Genomic DNA, 13335 nt, shown 5'->3' on the forward strand with positions numbered 1-13335 from the left:
AACATTTACGCCCCCTAAACCAAAAGAGGGCGCTGTGTTGACTAATTAACATCCCTGCATGATATGACACGCCGTAGTACAGTGCTGCGGCGCAAAGAACTGCTGCGGGGGACATGTCTGGGCGTTAAGTTTCGTTCTTTTTTCAATAATTCGACAAGGGGCCAGAGTCCGAAGATTACAACTGAACCTGAAGTAAGTTTTGCCGTAGCTGGTAACTTTGTAAAGTTTCCTTTCACGCAGTAACGATAGGCCACCAGATAAAAAAAAAACAATTTTGCCTAAATCTCGGTCACGACGTCAGTTGGCATGATGCGGGTTAACGTTGGCATGGTTGGTGCAATGGTGGGTCCAAGCATTAGTACGGCACTAGCATGACTAGGCCGACGTTGGGCCCGGAACATGCGGGGTCCGGGTACGAGCTCCAACACAATAATCAATAGCAACACCCTTGCACAAACCATTCGAGCACGACAAGAAACTGAAAAAAATTAATTTCTATTTCCTTAGTCACGGACATCATGTACATGATGTGGGCCTAGGATTACTCAAGGTAAAAATAGGCTAGGCCTAGCCTAAAAAGTAAATATAAATGCTTCATAGTGTTAATGTTAGACATTCGGGAAATTGAGTGCATGACCATGTTTACTGCGAAGGGTAACTTTGCCCCTCTGCCGAATATTAAAAATCTGCAGCCAGCTACAATGTGGGAAAGGTGAGTGGTGGGGTATTTTGCGATTGTGCCATCTGTACATGTACGTCATGCAGACCGCGAGGATTTTCTCTGCCATGCCCTGCCACACTTGACGATAGGCCTACATGTACAAATTTTACATGTTTCACAAACTTTCAGGGCACGTTCCCATCATAAACCGCCGTCATGACTGCAATGTCCACATATGAAACTCTTTTAATGTAATTTGTTGAGCATGATCAGTCTTGAGAAAAACTTGCAGCACTAGGCTATCACAAACTTTCACCTCAGGCTTTTGTATCAGCACAGAGAGTGAACGTGTGCCGTGACCTCCCCCCCCAAAAAAAAATCCTCCAGAGCTACAAGTTGCCCCCCAAAAATGAAATACTATGCTGCAAATATATTGCAAAAACCAATTTCAGCAAACCTTCAAATTGTCCAGGTGGGTCTTTAAGCCAGGTCGCTGTATTTTGAGCCACGCACATTAACCTTATCCCTAACCCTCCAAAGGTGCTTGTTGGCTAGAAACCCTGTCAGACCATCAAACTGCATCATTTGTCAAAGTGGCTTGCATGCCCAGTGTAACAAAATCCAACAGGTCAACCCTCCCCAAGGCCAAACAGCTTGGGAGTCTTTGGTTGCCAGTCACCACAAGATCCAACAGTGGCATTGTTCAATGGGACTAGCTCCCATTGTCTCATCATGCCAAGTGCATCAAAGTGCATCACACTTTATCACCTGATAGACTGTGCTTCGTCTGGCATGGTTCGGTTTCAACATATGTACTTACTCAGGCACAGAAAAAGAAGAATTTGTGTCAGTTCCGTGTAGGTCTTTGAAAAACAAGTGAAACCAGATTTGGCAAAAGTTACAATTCCTTATTTTTATCACAGAGGTCGGTGACTACTTGTACTTGGGTCTAGATGGGAAGCCACAGCAAGAAACACAAGAAAAGCAGACACCGATCGAGATCACGGAGTTTAAGCAGTGAACGCAGGTAGGCCTGTAGTGTAGGCCTATTGTACTTTTAAAATAGTTGGAAAAAAAAGGAGATACTGTATCAAATCTTCACAATGTCGGCAAGTTTGCCCTACTTTTCAACCCAGTTACTGTGAGGTACTGATCCCCTGTCCCCTTGGTAATATCCCCCTTAAATTTAAGGGTGCCCCCATTAGAAACATTTGGATTCTTTCAACTGAATTGGTTTTATTTAATACTGCCATGACAGCTGGAGGGCTGAATTAAGAATAGTTTTCCATTTTCAGAAATAAAAAAAGTTAATAATTTCAATCAAATTAAAACAGCACTATTATTCATTTTTGAAAGGTAATTACAAATGAGTTGTGCTATTCTCTACTTTTGTTTGCGGGTCTGAGTTGACTGTGTGCAAAATAATTTCAAGTTCATTATAGACCATTGGTGTCATTCTGCAATCTTGGTTTTGGTGTAAAACAAAATGTGAAGAGTTTATTTCCATAACGAGATCAGTGCCATTTTGATCTCTGAATTCCACCTTGTGGTTGCCTCCAGCCTGTTTCTATGTGTTTTGCTTAGTAAAAAACAGCTCACTGAGTAAGAAGAGTGAATAATAACATTTAGGCAGACCTGGTATTCTGTTTTTGTTCTTGAATATTTCAAAATCATGTCGATGTTGCTGAATATTTGAATGGTGTATTCTCATTTTGGAATGAAACCCTTCATATCTTTGCATAACATCAAAGCATCAGCACATTGATTTAATATCAAAACTGGTCAAAGTTTTCTTTTCTCCATTGTGGTATTCCATTTTTTCCCTCTTTTTTCCAATTGTATTTTAATTCATTTGTTTATTAAAGCGTTGTTGATGTGTTGACTGTGTTGATAGGAGTAGTGCCTGTTGATGATAATAAGTACTACCCAATTAGTGACCTGTACAGTATGTTCCAGTATGCATTGAAAAATTCACCCTTTGGGTGTATTGATCTGTAAGTAATATAATTGATGTTAATAATTTGTTATTTTCCTGTCTTTGATGAAATCTAGACACCGCAAATCTCGTCGGAGGTCAAGGTCCCGATCTCGGTCCAGTAGTAGTGATTCAAGCCGCAGTGACCGGCGGACGAAATCAAGGAAGCACCATCGCCGATCGCAGTCCAGATCACAGAGTCGATCCAGGTATGCATGTCCCAGTTGACAGGACAGGTGTCCAGGTCTGGTAGGGCCAGCACTCGTGTGTTTACCTGTAGACATGCTGCAGAAACAAACTTAGATCAAAATACATAAGTAGGAAAGACCTGCATGTGCATTACAGTAGTTTTTAGCCAAAAAACTGGCTTTGGAGAAGACATTTCTACCGGCACAGCCAAACACCACAGATGCTAACTTGTGAATGTCGTTGGTACAGTATTTGTGTTATACAATGTAAATTTTCACAGCAGTCTCATAATTTGTGATACTCTTGAAGCCCCACGATGGAAAAATATTGGCCAAAGTGCATGTTGTGTAGGCCTATATGTATGTTTATATTGAACGCACTGGTCCGTCTCCACATACTTCTCAGACATCTGTTGTTTATGCAAAACAACCAGGAGATGGAATGCCCATTATCAGATCTGTCAGATCTTATCATGATTTATCCATTGGAGTTGTAGACCTGAGTTACTTGACTTGGACTCAAGTCAGACCCAAGTTACTGTTGTTGTGACCCCATGACTTGACTTGTAACTATCAGTTTTTGGACTTGTGTTTCAACTTTGACTTGCAAAGAATGAGTTGTGACTTGACTTGGATTTTCACGTTATGACTCGTTACCAATGCAAGTCAGAAATCTACTTAATTGAACCCATTATAGTTTAAATTAGGCCTATCTACTTACGCCTTGCATTCTTAAAATACAATGTAGTCAGCGTAACACTTCATTTGGCTCATAACTTTACTTCGGTTTTGTCTTCCCAAGGTCTCACCTGAGTCGCTTAAGTGTGGTTTGAAATCACACATCGTGCAATTTTTTTTGTACTTGGACAAAAGACTTGTGACTCACAGAACTTGTGTTTGGATCAAATTTACTTGTGACTTGACTTGTTTTGTTCTGTGATCAAATGACTCTGTGACTTGACCAAATGACTTGTGACTTGTCTTAAACTTGCAAAAACTTCACTTGTGATTTGACTTGGACTTGCAAAAATTGACTTGCTACCACCTTTGTTATCCATTTTTCATGGTTTTAGGTCTCCCTTAGATCACAGGAGAGGTCGTCGGTCGCGGAGTCGATCGAGAGATCGAGACCGGCATTCCAACAAGCACAGACACCGGTCACGGTCACGCAGCCTCAGTCGGTCAAAGAGAAGGTATTTGTATATTTGAAGCAAGCAGCAGGATTATCACTTGACACACCCCCTCACATTCCTCTCAAAAGCACTGGATAATATCCCTAACAGTCCCAAATCCTCCGATATTAAGATGATTTTACAAACACCCTCAGGGGTTAGGGTTAAGGCAATTTGTCTTGTGCCTCTAATTCCACCATGATTTAGCTAACTACTGACCCTCAGCTTTACCAAGTGCACAAAGTAACAGTCTATTGTTTTGAACCCAGGATGGAAATGCATCCGTGATGCTTGATGCGATTTTATAATGTATCTACACTCTTAGTTATTGCAGTGAAATTGCCTGCTTTTACTTCATCATACTTGTCTTGTAGGTCTTTTAGTAACGAAACATTTCATTGTCAATAAAACATCTTGTAAAAGAATTTCCAAAATATGTTTTTTTAGCATAGAGTTTAATTATTTAAGCCATGTTATCTCATCTCTTCCTAAATGAAGTAATGAAAGAAAATTAACAGATTTTTGGGGGGGCTTTTTGTGCAGATTTATGCCATGTTCATAGGTTTGAACACACTCCAAAAATGCCCCAACCATGTTCTTTTTCCATATTTATGCTCACTTCCATCTTTTTGAAAAGAAAGTCTTTATCAGAAGTAATAGAGGAAATGCAGCGGTGCTTTTCTTAATGCAAATCTCTTCCACCACGTCCGTAGGTCTCGCACACGCTCCAGGACACCCAGCAGGAGGCGAAGAAGCAGGTCCCGCAGCGCATCACTGGAGCGGTCGTCCCACGGAGGCAGCCGCTCCCGACACGACTCCAAGGAGAAAACGAAGGAGTTCAAGGAAGATAAACAATCCCAGAATTTGGTGAGCACTCCAGTAATCGTCGGGGAGCTTGAATGGCAGTGTCGAGATAACACATGCTGGAACATGTTAAGCCAAATTTTTTCTGATTTCGTTCTCAATTTGTTGCGAACAACTGTGTTTCAACAAAGGGCATATGCGTTGCGTGAACATTACAGCTGCATCAGCGCCAAGCACTGTGTACAGATTTCTGTGTCATGCTGCCTTGCTTCATTTTCCCTTATCGCAATTATCTCACATCACAATGTGCATGTATTGCTGTACCCTGTTTTAGCTGGTTTGAGTGGTCTTCAAAGCATTAGTAGACCTATAACAAAATTACGTCACGCTTTGTTCACATGTGCGCTCTGTCGTGTCACTGAGATGAGACGCGAGTCATAAAGCCCCCATAGGGGAGCACACTTGTAAAACGAACTGTGACGTCATTATGTTTCAGGTCTATTATTCTTGTGTGGAGTCCACTATTGTGGTCATGCCTGATTTGGAACCTGCATAACAAATAGAGCTGTTTTTTTGTATGGTTTGTCTCAGACACCTTCGGAGTCCGTGAAACAGAAGATGCAGAAGGCATTGGAGGCGGCAGGTATGTACATGTATGTTAGAGACTATATAAGGATATGCTTCCTTGCTTTGCATCAAGGGGAAAACCTTAGCACTGATCTCTCATTGCTCTACCTGGCTCTCGCTTTGAAGAGGAATGAGATTTGGGAAATGCCCATTTTGACAATTTCACTCCTCAGTAGTGTTTTACCGACACGGCAAATATAATTTGCTCTATGCATTGAATAATATTTCCAAATAGGTCACTTGGGAGACATTTTGTGGTAAATTTTTCAATATTACGGAGACATCGGTAATGCTCCAACTACCAAAAGGAGGAAAATTTTTACCGTGCACATTTTGAGAGATGATAGATTAGGGTCTGAGAGGAAAACATGCAAAGTTTGGTTAAGATCGGATTAGGGAATATTGAATTATGGGACGGTAAAGTTTGAAAAAATTTGTGCACGTTCCTATGGGAATGTCTCCCAAGTGACCCATTTTCGGTAATTATAATAATAATGATGATAATGATGGGGACTAGCCCAGCCATTGTGACTTTAGACAGGCCTTGATGCCCTAGTTGTGTTGAAACCCCAAAATGTGCCGTCAGCTTTACTGCACTGTGTCACTGTGTAGAGTTTGCTGGCGTTTCACATTGAATGGTTCCATCACTCCACCCTTATGAACGAGGGGACTGTCTTGCTTTGGGGGAACTGTATTTGCCTGATATTTGTCATCAACCCTCGTGTGATTCAACAGCACAGATGTGCACGCATGCCAACAGTCTTTGTTGTGCATGCGTTTTCTGTATGGAACATAAATATGCACAGCTTCAATGTGTATATACATGTAGTTGGTTGCCAGCCAAAATGAGACAGGCTCTTTTGTGCAGTCCTCTTCACTGCAGTTGGTTTACTGCTCAATGATGCACATGAAACAGTGAGGCACAGTTGCTGGACAGCACAACAGTGCAGTCTGATATTCCTGTGAGGGATAGTTGGTGCACAGCACATTATGACACAGCTGTGCATCTTGTTGCTGTTTACCAACTAACCCAAAGAGCCTCTTCAGCATAGGAAAATGAGACTCCTTTGAACTGTCTTGGTTTTTCATGTATCAGTTTTCAACTTTTCTTAATTGCCAGCCTCTGCTAATGACAAATTGAAAGAGAAGGGAGTCATATCTGCCACTGTCAAGCAAGGTAAATACATAGTTGTGTCTCATTTTGAAACCGGAAATCAGTGAAACAGAAATATTGCTCTATGGTAATTCACTGAAAATGTCTCAAAATTAATACCATTTGTGAAAGAGTATTTTTATCAACCGTTTCTTAAATTACAAAACAAAGAAAACATGCTATTGCTTCTTTTCCCCTCATTCACGAGTATTTGATAGCACTTCATTGGCAAAGATCCCTGCACAAAAAGTACTAATATAAAGTCACACACTGCAACCGCTTTCCCCAGAATGTGCACAAAACCAGAGCCCACTCACATATATGTATGTGTTAAAGAATGCCCTGCTATATGACAAAGACGATAAGTGCACCAGTGACCACACATAAAATCTGCACGTAGCGTCATATTTTTGACTCCACTGCTTCAGTGGACAATCGCGTAATTAAAGCCTGTGTTGTGAATTACACACATGTAACTGCATGATTTCCTTCAATACTCAGAGCCACTCAGTTTGGCCGAGGAGCAGCAGAAACAAAAGGCAATAGCAGAGATTGAGGAGGACTCATTCAAGCCAAGCACCTTTCTGTCAGGACAGAGCACGGTGAGCAGGATTCCGTGCCCAATTGCTCAACACTGCTAATTTAACAGTTTTTGCAAGCAGAACCTGTGTTTATTTTTTAAAATCAACTGCAAATACATTCAAGAATCTTTGTGTCTTTTTAATTTCTTACAAAGAATAATTGCTACACAGAGCAGTTTTCTTTCATTAACCACTGCCTGCCAGGGATTCCAGTACCGGACATGTATGCTTTATATGTGTGGCCTGGGTCTCCGAACTCGGACAAAGGGAACTGGGCCTTGTAACAAAAGACCAGGCTGCTGGGCATTACGGACATTTTTTCACTCTCAATAGTGGAGATAATGCAGCCTTGCTTTGGAACAGTATACCACGGTTTTGGGCATTTAGAGCGAGCAGATTACCACCGGGGACAAAAGCACTCCACCACCGCAGCAATGAGCCACACAGCACCGCTGCATGCTAATTTGGCCCCTATTGAAAAGAGGTCAGTAGTGCACTGTGCCATGTTCGCGAACAAAAGAAAGTTATATAACACCGCACAATATGGGCTCTTTTTACAAGGCTGCAGGCCTGGCTGAAATACTCAGGAGTCAACAGATTTTGTCTGTCAGACAAGAGTGGAGACCAGACAATTCTTTGTGTGGGTATAAGTGTCCAGTAAATGAAGATAGGAATTTTTAAAGAATTTTGAAAACAGGAAAAAAATGATAAATATCCCGCTCCAGCATCATCATCATTGATAACTGCCCCCAGCAGGAAGTGGTTAGTACTCAGTGACAAGGCCTCCAGTAATCTTCTGCAAACGTCCATATTTCTTTTCTGACGCACTCTTGTCACTCCACTTCATTTGTTGCTCCACTGCCAGGCCCGACCTCTACCCGCCAAACTGACCAAAGAGCAGAACCATGACAATGCCATATTTGGCAGCGCAGCCGTCTCGGTGGCTGGTCTGAACCAGGCCTCCTTCAAGCGGAACCAAACCATTTTCTACAAGACTGTCAACAGGGGAGAACTGGCCAGTTCACTGGTAAGGTGGATTTTAGATAACCCCCAAGGCCGTTAGCTTATGAACCACAGAATCGTTATTACTGCCCAGGCGGATTCTCCTTATTGAATATGCCTGTGTGACGCGTCTTGAGGACGGACTATCCATGTTAACTACTTGATCAATTGGATCAATTGTTCCTCTTCGATGGAGACCCCACCTTGTGTGACGAGCACAGGCACACTCTCGCAGCTGCAGCGATTTTGTGGATGGCCGCATACTTTTCTGAGTCGCCCTTCACCACAGTTAAATTGGGTTAACAACAGATGCAGTGCTGTCATGCGTAATCCTGGGTGTGGGCACAATCAGGGAATATGTGAAACAGTGTAGGTAACGGAAACTCTACGTAAAGCTGATTGGTTTGAAATATCACCATTTTTGTCTGTGTCTTTTTTGGGGGAAACCCTATTTGTGTGTTCATGTACATGTACATTAATATTTTGATGCAATTAAAGCTTTGCGTGTGTTGCATCTGACGAAATTGTCATGCAGATTGATGAGCAAGTTTCCCCGAGTTGCATACCGTACGCATCCCATATACTTACCACCTCTGATAATATTTCAAGGGTACCACGCGCTGACCAAATGCCAGCGTTCATCGAGGCATGTGGCCTCTGTGATCTGTCAGCCAGTCGCTTACAGCCACAATTATACAGTTGAACCTGGTCAATATACAAGGGCTCCTTTGGACTTTGCCGATTACATACAACAGGAACCTTGTACTATCAGGAATTAAAAGAATGCTGAATAAAGGATTGGGACCTGAAAATTTCCTTGTTATTAGCAGAATGTTGTATCCAAAGTGCTCTTATTGACGAGGTTTGACTGTAAGTTCTTGCAGCTCCATCTCAGTATAAAGTGAATAATTGTCTTTACCACGCAACATTTTATATATATGTATCATTTCGTGCATCAGCCTATAAAGAGAGACTCTATAGAAACATTTAATTTTGGGGGAGGAATCTGGTATCATTTATCCTTTTATCCGAATACCATTTTTGTTTGTGAGCAGTTGGCCAAAACCTCCAAGGAGAAGATGGATGCATGGATTGCCAAGCTGGCGAAGATGCGAGAGGAAAAGATCAAATCCAACCCAGAATACTTCAAGAAGTTTCTGACCATCGGCACGGATGACTCGTGGGACTAAGACACTGTTGTTGGCTTCGATTTAATTCTGAGACGTGCTGATCAACGATTACGGAACTCGGCTGGAGACCAATCAAATGGTCAAGTCATCAAGCAATCAACTACGAATCTGCTGGCCTGCAGTCCATCCATGGTGTACATGCATGCTTTAGTTGTTGAAATAACTGAGGAGCTGCAGTTAAAAGCAGTCATTGCGCCATTTGCCAACTCGACTCTGGACAACTTGACTGTTGAGGCAACTCGACCGTCCATGCGTAAAAGGCAGAGACAAGTCGACCGTTGAGACAAGTCGTCCGTTGGGACGCTGTCCGCTCCGCCCAGTCGTCTGCTGAGGCCACGGTGTGAAATACTATGCCTTAATAGTGGGATGGAATTTCACGGAGTAGATAGACAAGCCCAATTTCTGAGGTATTATAAAAAAGGTTGCCGTAGTAAGTCAATCTTTGCGCAATAAGTCGATCTTTCACCCGCGCTGACCCAGCTACATATAGCATGCCTCGTTCTGGATCGCTCGAAATAAAAATCTCCTTCGTGTTGTCTTTTAGTTCTACATTTTAGACAGGTTCTAGTTAAAAGGTGAAATGTAAGCTTCTTGTTGAACAAAACCTGTTCTAGGAAATTTAGAAAAGAAATTTTGGCCAAATTTCTGATTCGCACTTTTCTACATTCGAGTTGCCTCCCTGTCAAAGTCGAGTTGTCCTAAGGGGCGACTTGGCAAACGGTCCACTTGTCTCAACGGTCGAGTTTGGCAAACGGTCGAGTTGTCCGACATCCATTGCGCCACTGCCCCCAGAACTCCCACGAGGAAGCAGACGTCGGACCCCACAGTTCTAGGGGTACTGCGCCACATGGTCTGCCTACCGTATATGTACGTGTAAATATAGTAATGTGCACAACTGCTGAATCAGGGGTCATCCATTTTTGTCGTTTTCTTTACGGGTGTACAGAACACACTGATCATTCCTCTTCCCACTCCCCCTTCCAAAAGCATACGCAAGAAAAGGCCGATTGCCGATCGGCCTTATTTTAAGTTTGTGAAAGTGTACACCAGGCTGTCCATAATTTGTACATGTACATGTCGAATATAACGGACAACGGAAACGTTTACCCTGCGTCCAGTGATTCTTAAAATACCCCTGGTAAACTTTCGTCAATACTGTTGCACACCTATGGGAGAATTTGCGAATTGTCATTGTATTATGCACAGTGAAAAGAAAATCTGTTTATTTGTGAATGATGAAACCGATTTCTGTACCTGCGCACCCGATCTGACTTCCCAGCGCTATTTACAAACGAGGCTTTTACAGAGAAAAGCCCCTATTTGGATTTCGGCTTAAAATAAATTATTATTAGCGGGACCTATAATTAAATATTGCCTGAATCACGTGACAAGCTTCAGCGTCATTGTGCGCATGAGTCTTTGGCACAAAAGAACGAAAAACGAAGTCCGGTCGAGCTGATATGCGTAGTGTATTGGTAAGGAAAAGAATTTATCCGTGGATCCGATTCGTACGTCACTTCAGTTTAAACCACGCCAACTGCACACGCACTGCACATAGAGTTACATGCATTGATTGCCGTTAACATGAAACCGGAAGTTAACGCGCAACTTCAGCGATCGTCCAATGGGAGCCTGCAAATCGTGGCGCATCCACCAGTTTGACCAAGGCCTTTACGAACCGAATAGTATCATTGTGGGTGTTCTTGGTTCGAATCCTACCGGGGATATTTTCCTTTTACTTTGCTCTTCCTGCCTGTTGGGAAATATTAGTTCTGAAAGATTATTAAATTTTACTACCCAAATTTGTAGCCCCAAATTTGTAGCCTCCTAAATTTATTTTACTAATAAGGACAAAACCTCACTTCAACGAGTTCTCGATCAGATAATTTACACGTAGGGCCTATACCTGTAATGATATTTCAGACCCATCCCGAACTGATGCTCTTCTTTTGAAAGCCGCGTTTGTTAACAGCGATGGGTTGCCAGGGTGGGTCTTCTGCGACCTGTGCAAAGCTATCCATCAGGCTCCGAACCTTTTACCCCGCAAATATGATTTTTACTCGTCGATCCCATTTAGACATGTCCATTCAGACCGCGTATCACTATTAATATGCCACTTTGTGGTAACCTCCGGTCATGCATCAGATCGCCTTGACGGCATTTTAGCTTTTGTCATGTGAAGGACAAGGTAATGCCATTTCTGCCATTACCGGCTCTTGACATTGAGGCACTTGAATCGAGCACACCTGCGCTGCAGTCATCAGCGCAGTGGGCTTCTCTCAGCCAGCTGTCGGCAGGCAGTCTCTGTAATTAACCTTCAACCCTTTTTAAAAATCACTGTGGAGATAATATCCAGAGGCTCAGGCAAAACAGGTACATTAAATGAATGTACAACATATCGCCACCGCGCCATCTAATAGAAATGTGCCCCGGTTTTCATGGATCATCCACCTCGAGCAACCTCGGTTGAAAAGAGACGCATCGGTCGGGAGTGTTCATTTCGTTGGTAGCGACGCGGCTTCAACGCTAGCCTTTGATCAAGAAGCCCGCGGCGAAATGGATAGTCGCTCAAGAGCGAGGAGCTGGAGGAGACGCATGAAGAAAGACTACACGACGAACCGCACGCACGCCGCGCCCCGCACGCCTTTGGAGTTCTGCCCCACGTAGCTGAAGTTTTCCTTTACATTTGCTACCGTTTCGATAGCAGATACGATATCTGTGTATGCATAAGTCTCCACCGTACCAATCAAAACGATCGCCTCTGTTGTGCATGTAATAAATTATTCATTATTACAATGAATGGCGCACGTATTTAACACGGCGTCCGGCAGTCGTGTAAGCTCTAGACGACAATCTCTTCCAGAATTGCCTCAAATATGCAGCACAGAATCTTGGGATTCCGATCGACAAATTGAAACCACAGCAAATGTTGGCCGTGGAGGCTGTTCTGGAGTGTCAAGACGTATTTGTCAATCTTCTAACTGGATATGGCAAAAGTATCAAATACCAGGCCGCACCGTTGTGCAGCGACTTCATGAACGTAACTAGCCCAGACGTGCTCGGACTACTTAACCCCCAAAACACGATTGGTTCAGAGAAATGTGAATAACTCGTAACATTAGGAAATTGAATAATTCAGATAAATCCACTGGAAACAAACATCATGTCCGAAACGGGCTTCCAGAGCTACGGCTAGGTCTATCGTCTACGCTTCTCCACGCATTTCCAATGGGGCGAAGACCTAGACTAGCTCCAGACAAGAGATTCGGATGCAGCCAAAGCTCCCAAGGCGCTTGCGGCAGCGCGCACAGTCCACGACACACCGTAGCTCGGCTACTGCATGCGCATGCAGGGTTAATTTTGGGCATTCTTGCAGTTCATGGTCTTGATCGACTATCCATTTCGCCACGGGTGCCTTAATCAAAGGCTATTGCAACGCCTGCGTTTAGTAATTCGTGACTGAACCAGCGACACGTGGTTAGTACCAAATTAGGTCCGCAGTTGTATAGGAAAGGGCGCCCTCTCTTGGTCCTGCTCGAGGCCTAGGCGTTGGGTGACGCTCAACCAAGGCTGTCCATCCACTGGACTGGTGTTAATAGCCTATTAATTTAAATTAAATAGAGGGACTGGTAGGTAGCTACGGTTTGACGTGTGCGATCACGGTGTGTCAGGATGTTGAATTTTTTTTTTTCAGGCCAAAAGCTATGCTTCAACATGAAATAGATTCAGCGCGGATAAGGCGAATAAAAAGTACCCATCCTTGCTAAGCCTCTGTTGATCAAAGTGTGGTAGTTTACGTTTCAAGGATTATCATCGATAAATCATTTTACGGCAATTAATTTCAAAAAATCAGTGGTTATTGTGTTAAATTTTTGATAAATGAATCATTTCTGGTGAAGTTATTTTCTGTAGCGAAGAAGAAAATATTCTGTCAGCTGCTTCTTGATTTGCGTATTGAACGGGCATGGTCACAAATTCCTTA

General features: G+C 43.0%; 1 protein-coding gene across 1 annotated transcript; it reads left to right on the forward strand.

The window, feature by feature from the left end:
* Positions 1-56: 56 nt before the first annotated feature.
* Positions 57-10459, forward strand: LOC110986993 (uncharacterized). Its single transcript, XM_022249367.2, has 10 exons — positions 57-192; positions 1585-1688; positions 2714-2845; positions 3898-4017; positions 4710-4863; positions 5392-5443; positions 6548-6604; positions 7082-7182; positions 8027-8188; positions 9219-10459. The coding sequence occupies exons 2-10, from the start codon at positions 1615-1617 to the stop codon at positions 9351-9353; spliced, it is 987 nt and encodes a 328-aa protein (XP_022105059.1). The 5' UTR covers positions 57-192; positions 1585-1614; the 3' UTR covers positions 9354-10459.
* The last annotated feature ends 2876 nt before the right edge of the window (positions 10460-13335 follow it).

This window comes from Acanthaster planci, linkage group LG14, assembly GCF_054643075.1.
Source record: "Acanthaster planci isolate LZ-2023a linkage group LG14, COTS_SCS, whole genome shotgun sequence".
Lineage (NCBI taxonomy): Eukaryota > Metazoa > Echinodermata > Asteroidea > Valvatida > Acanthasteridae > Acanthaster > Acanthaster planci.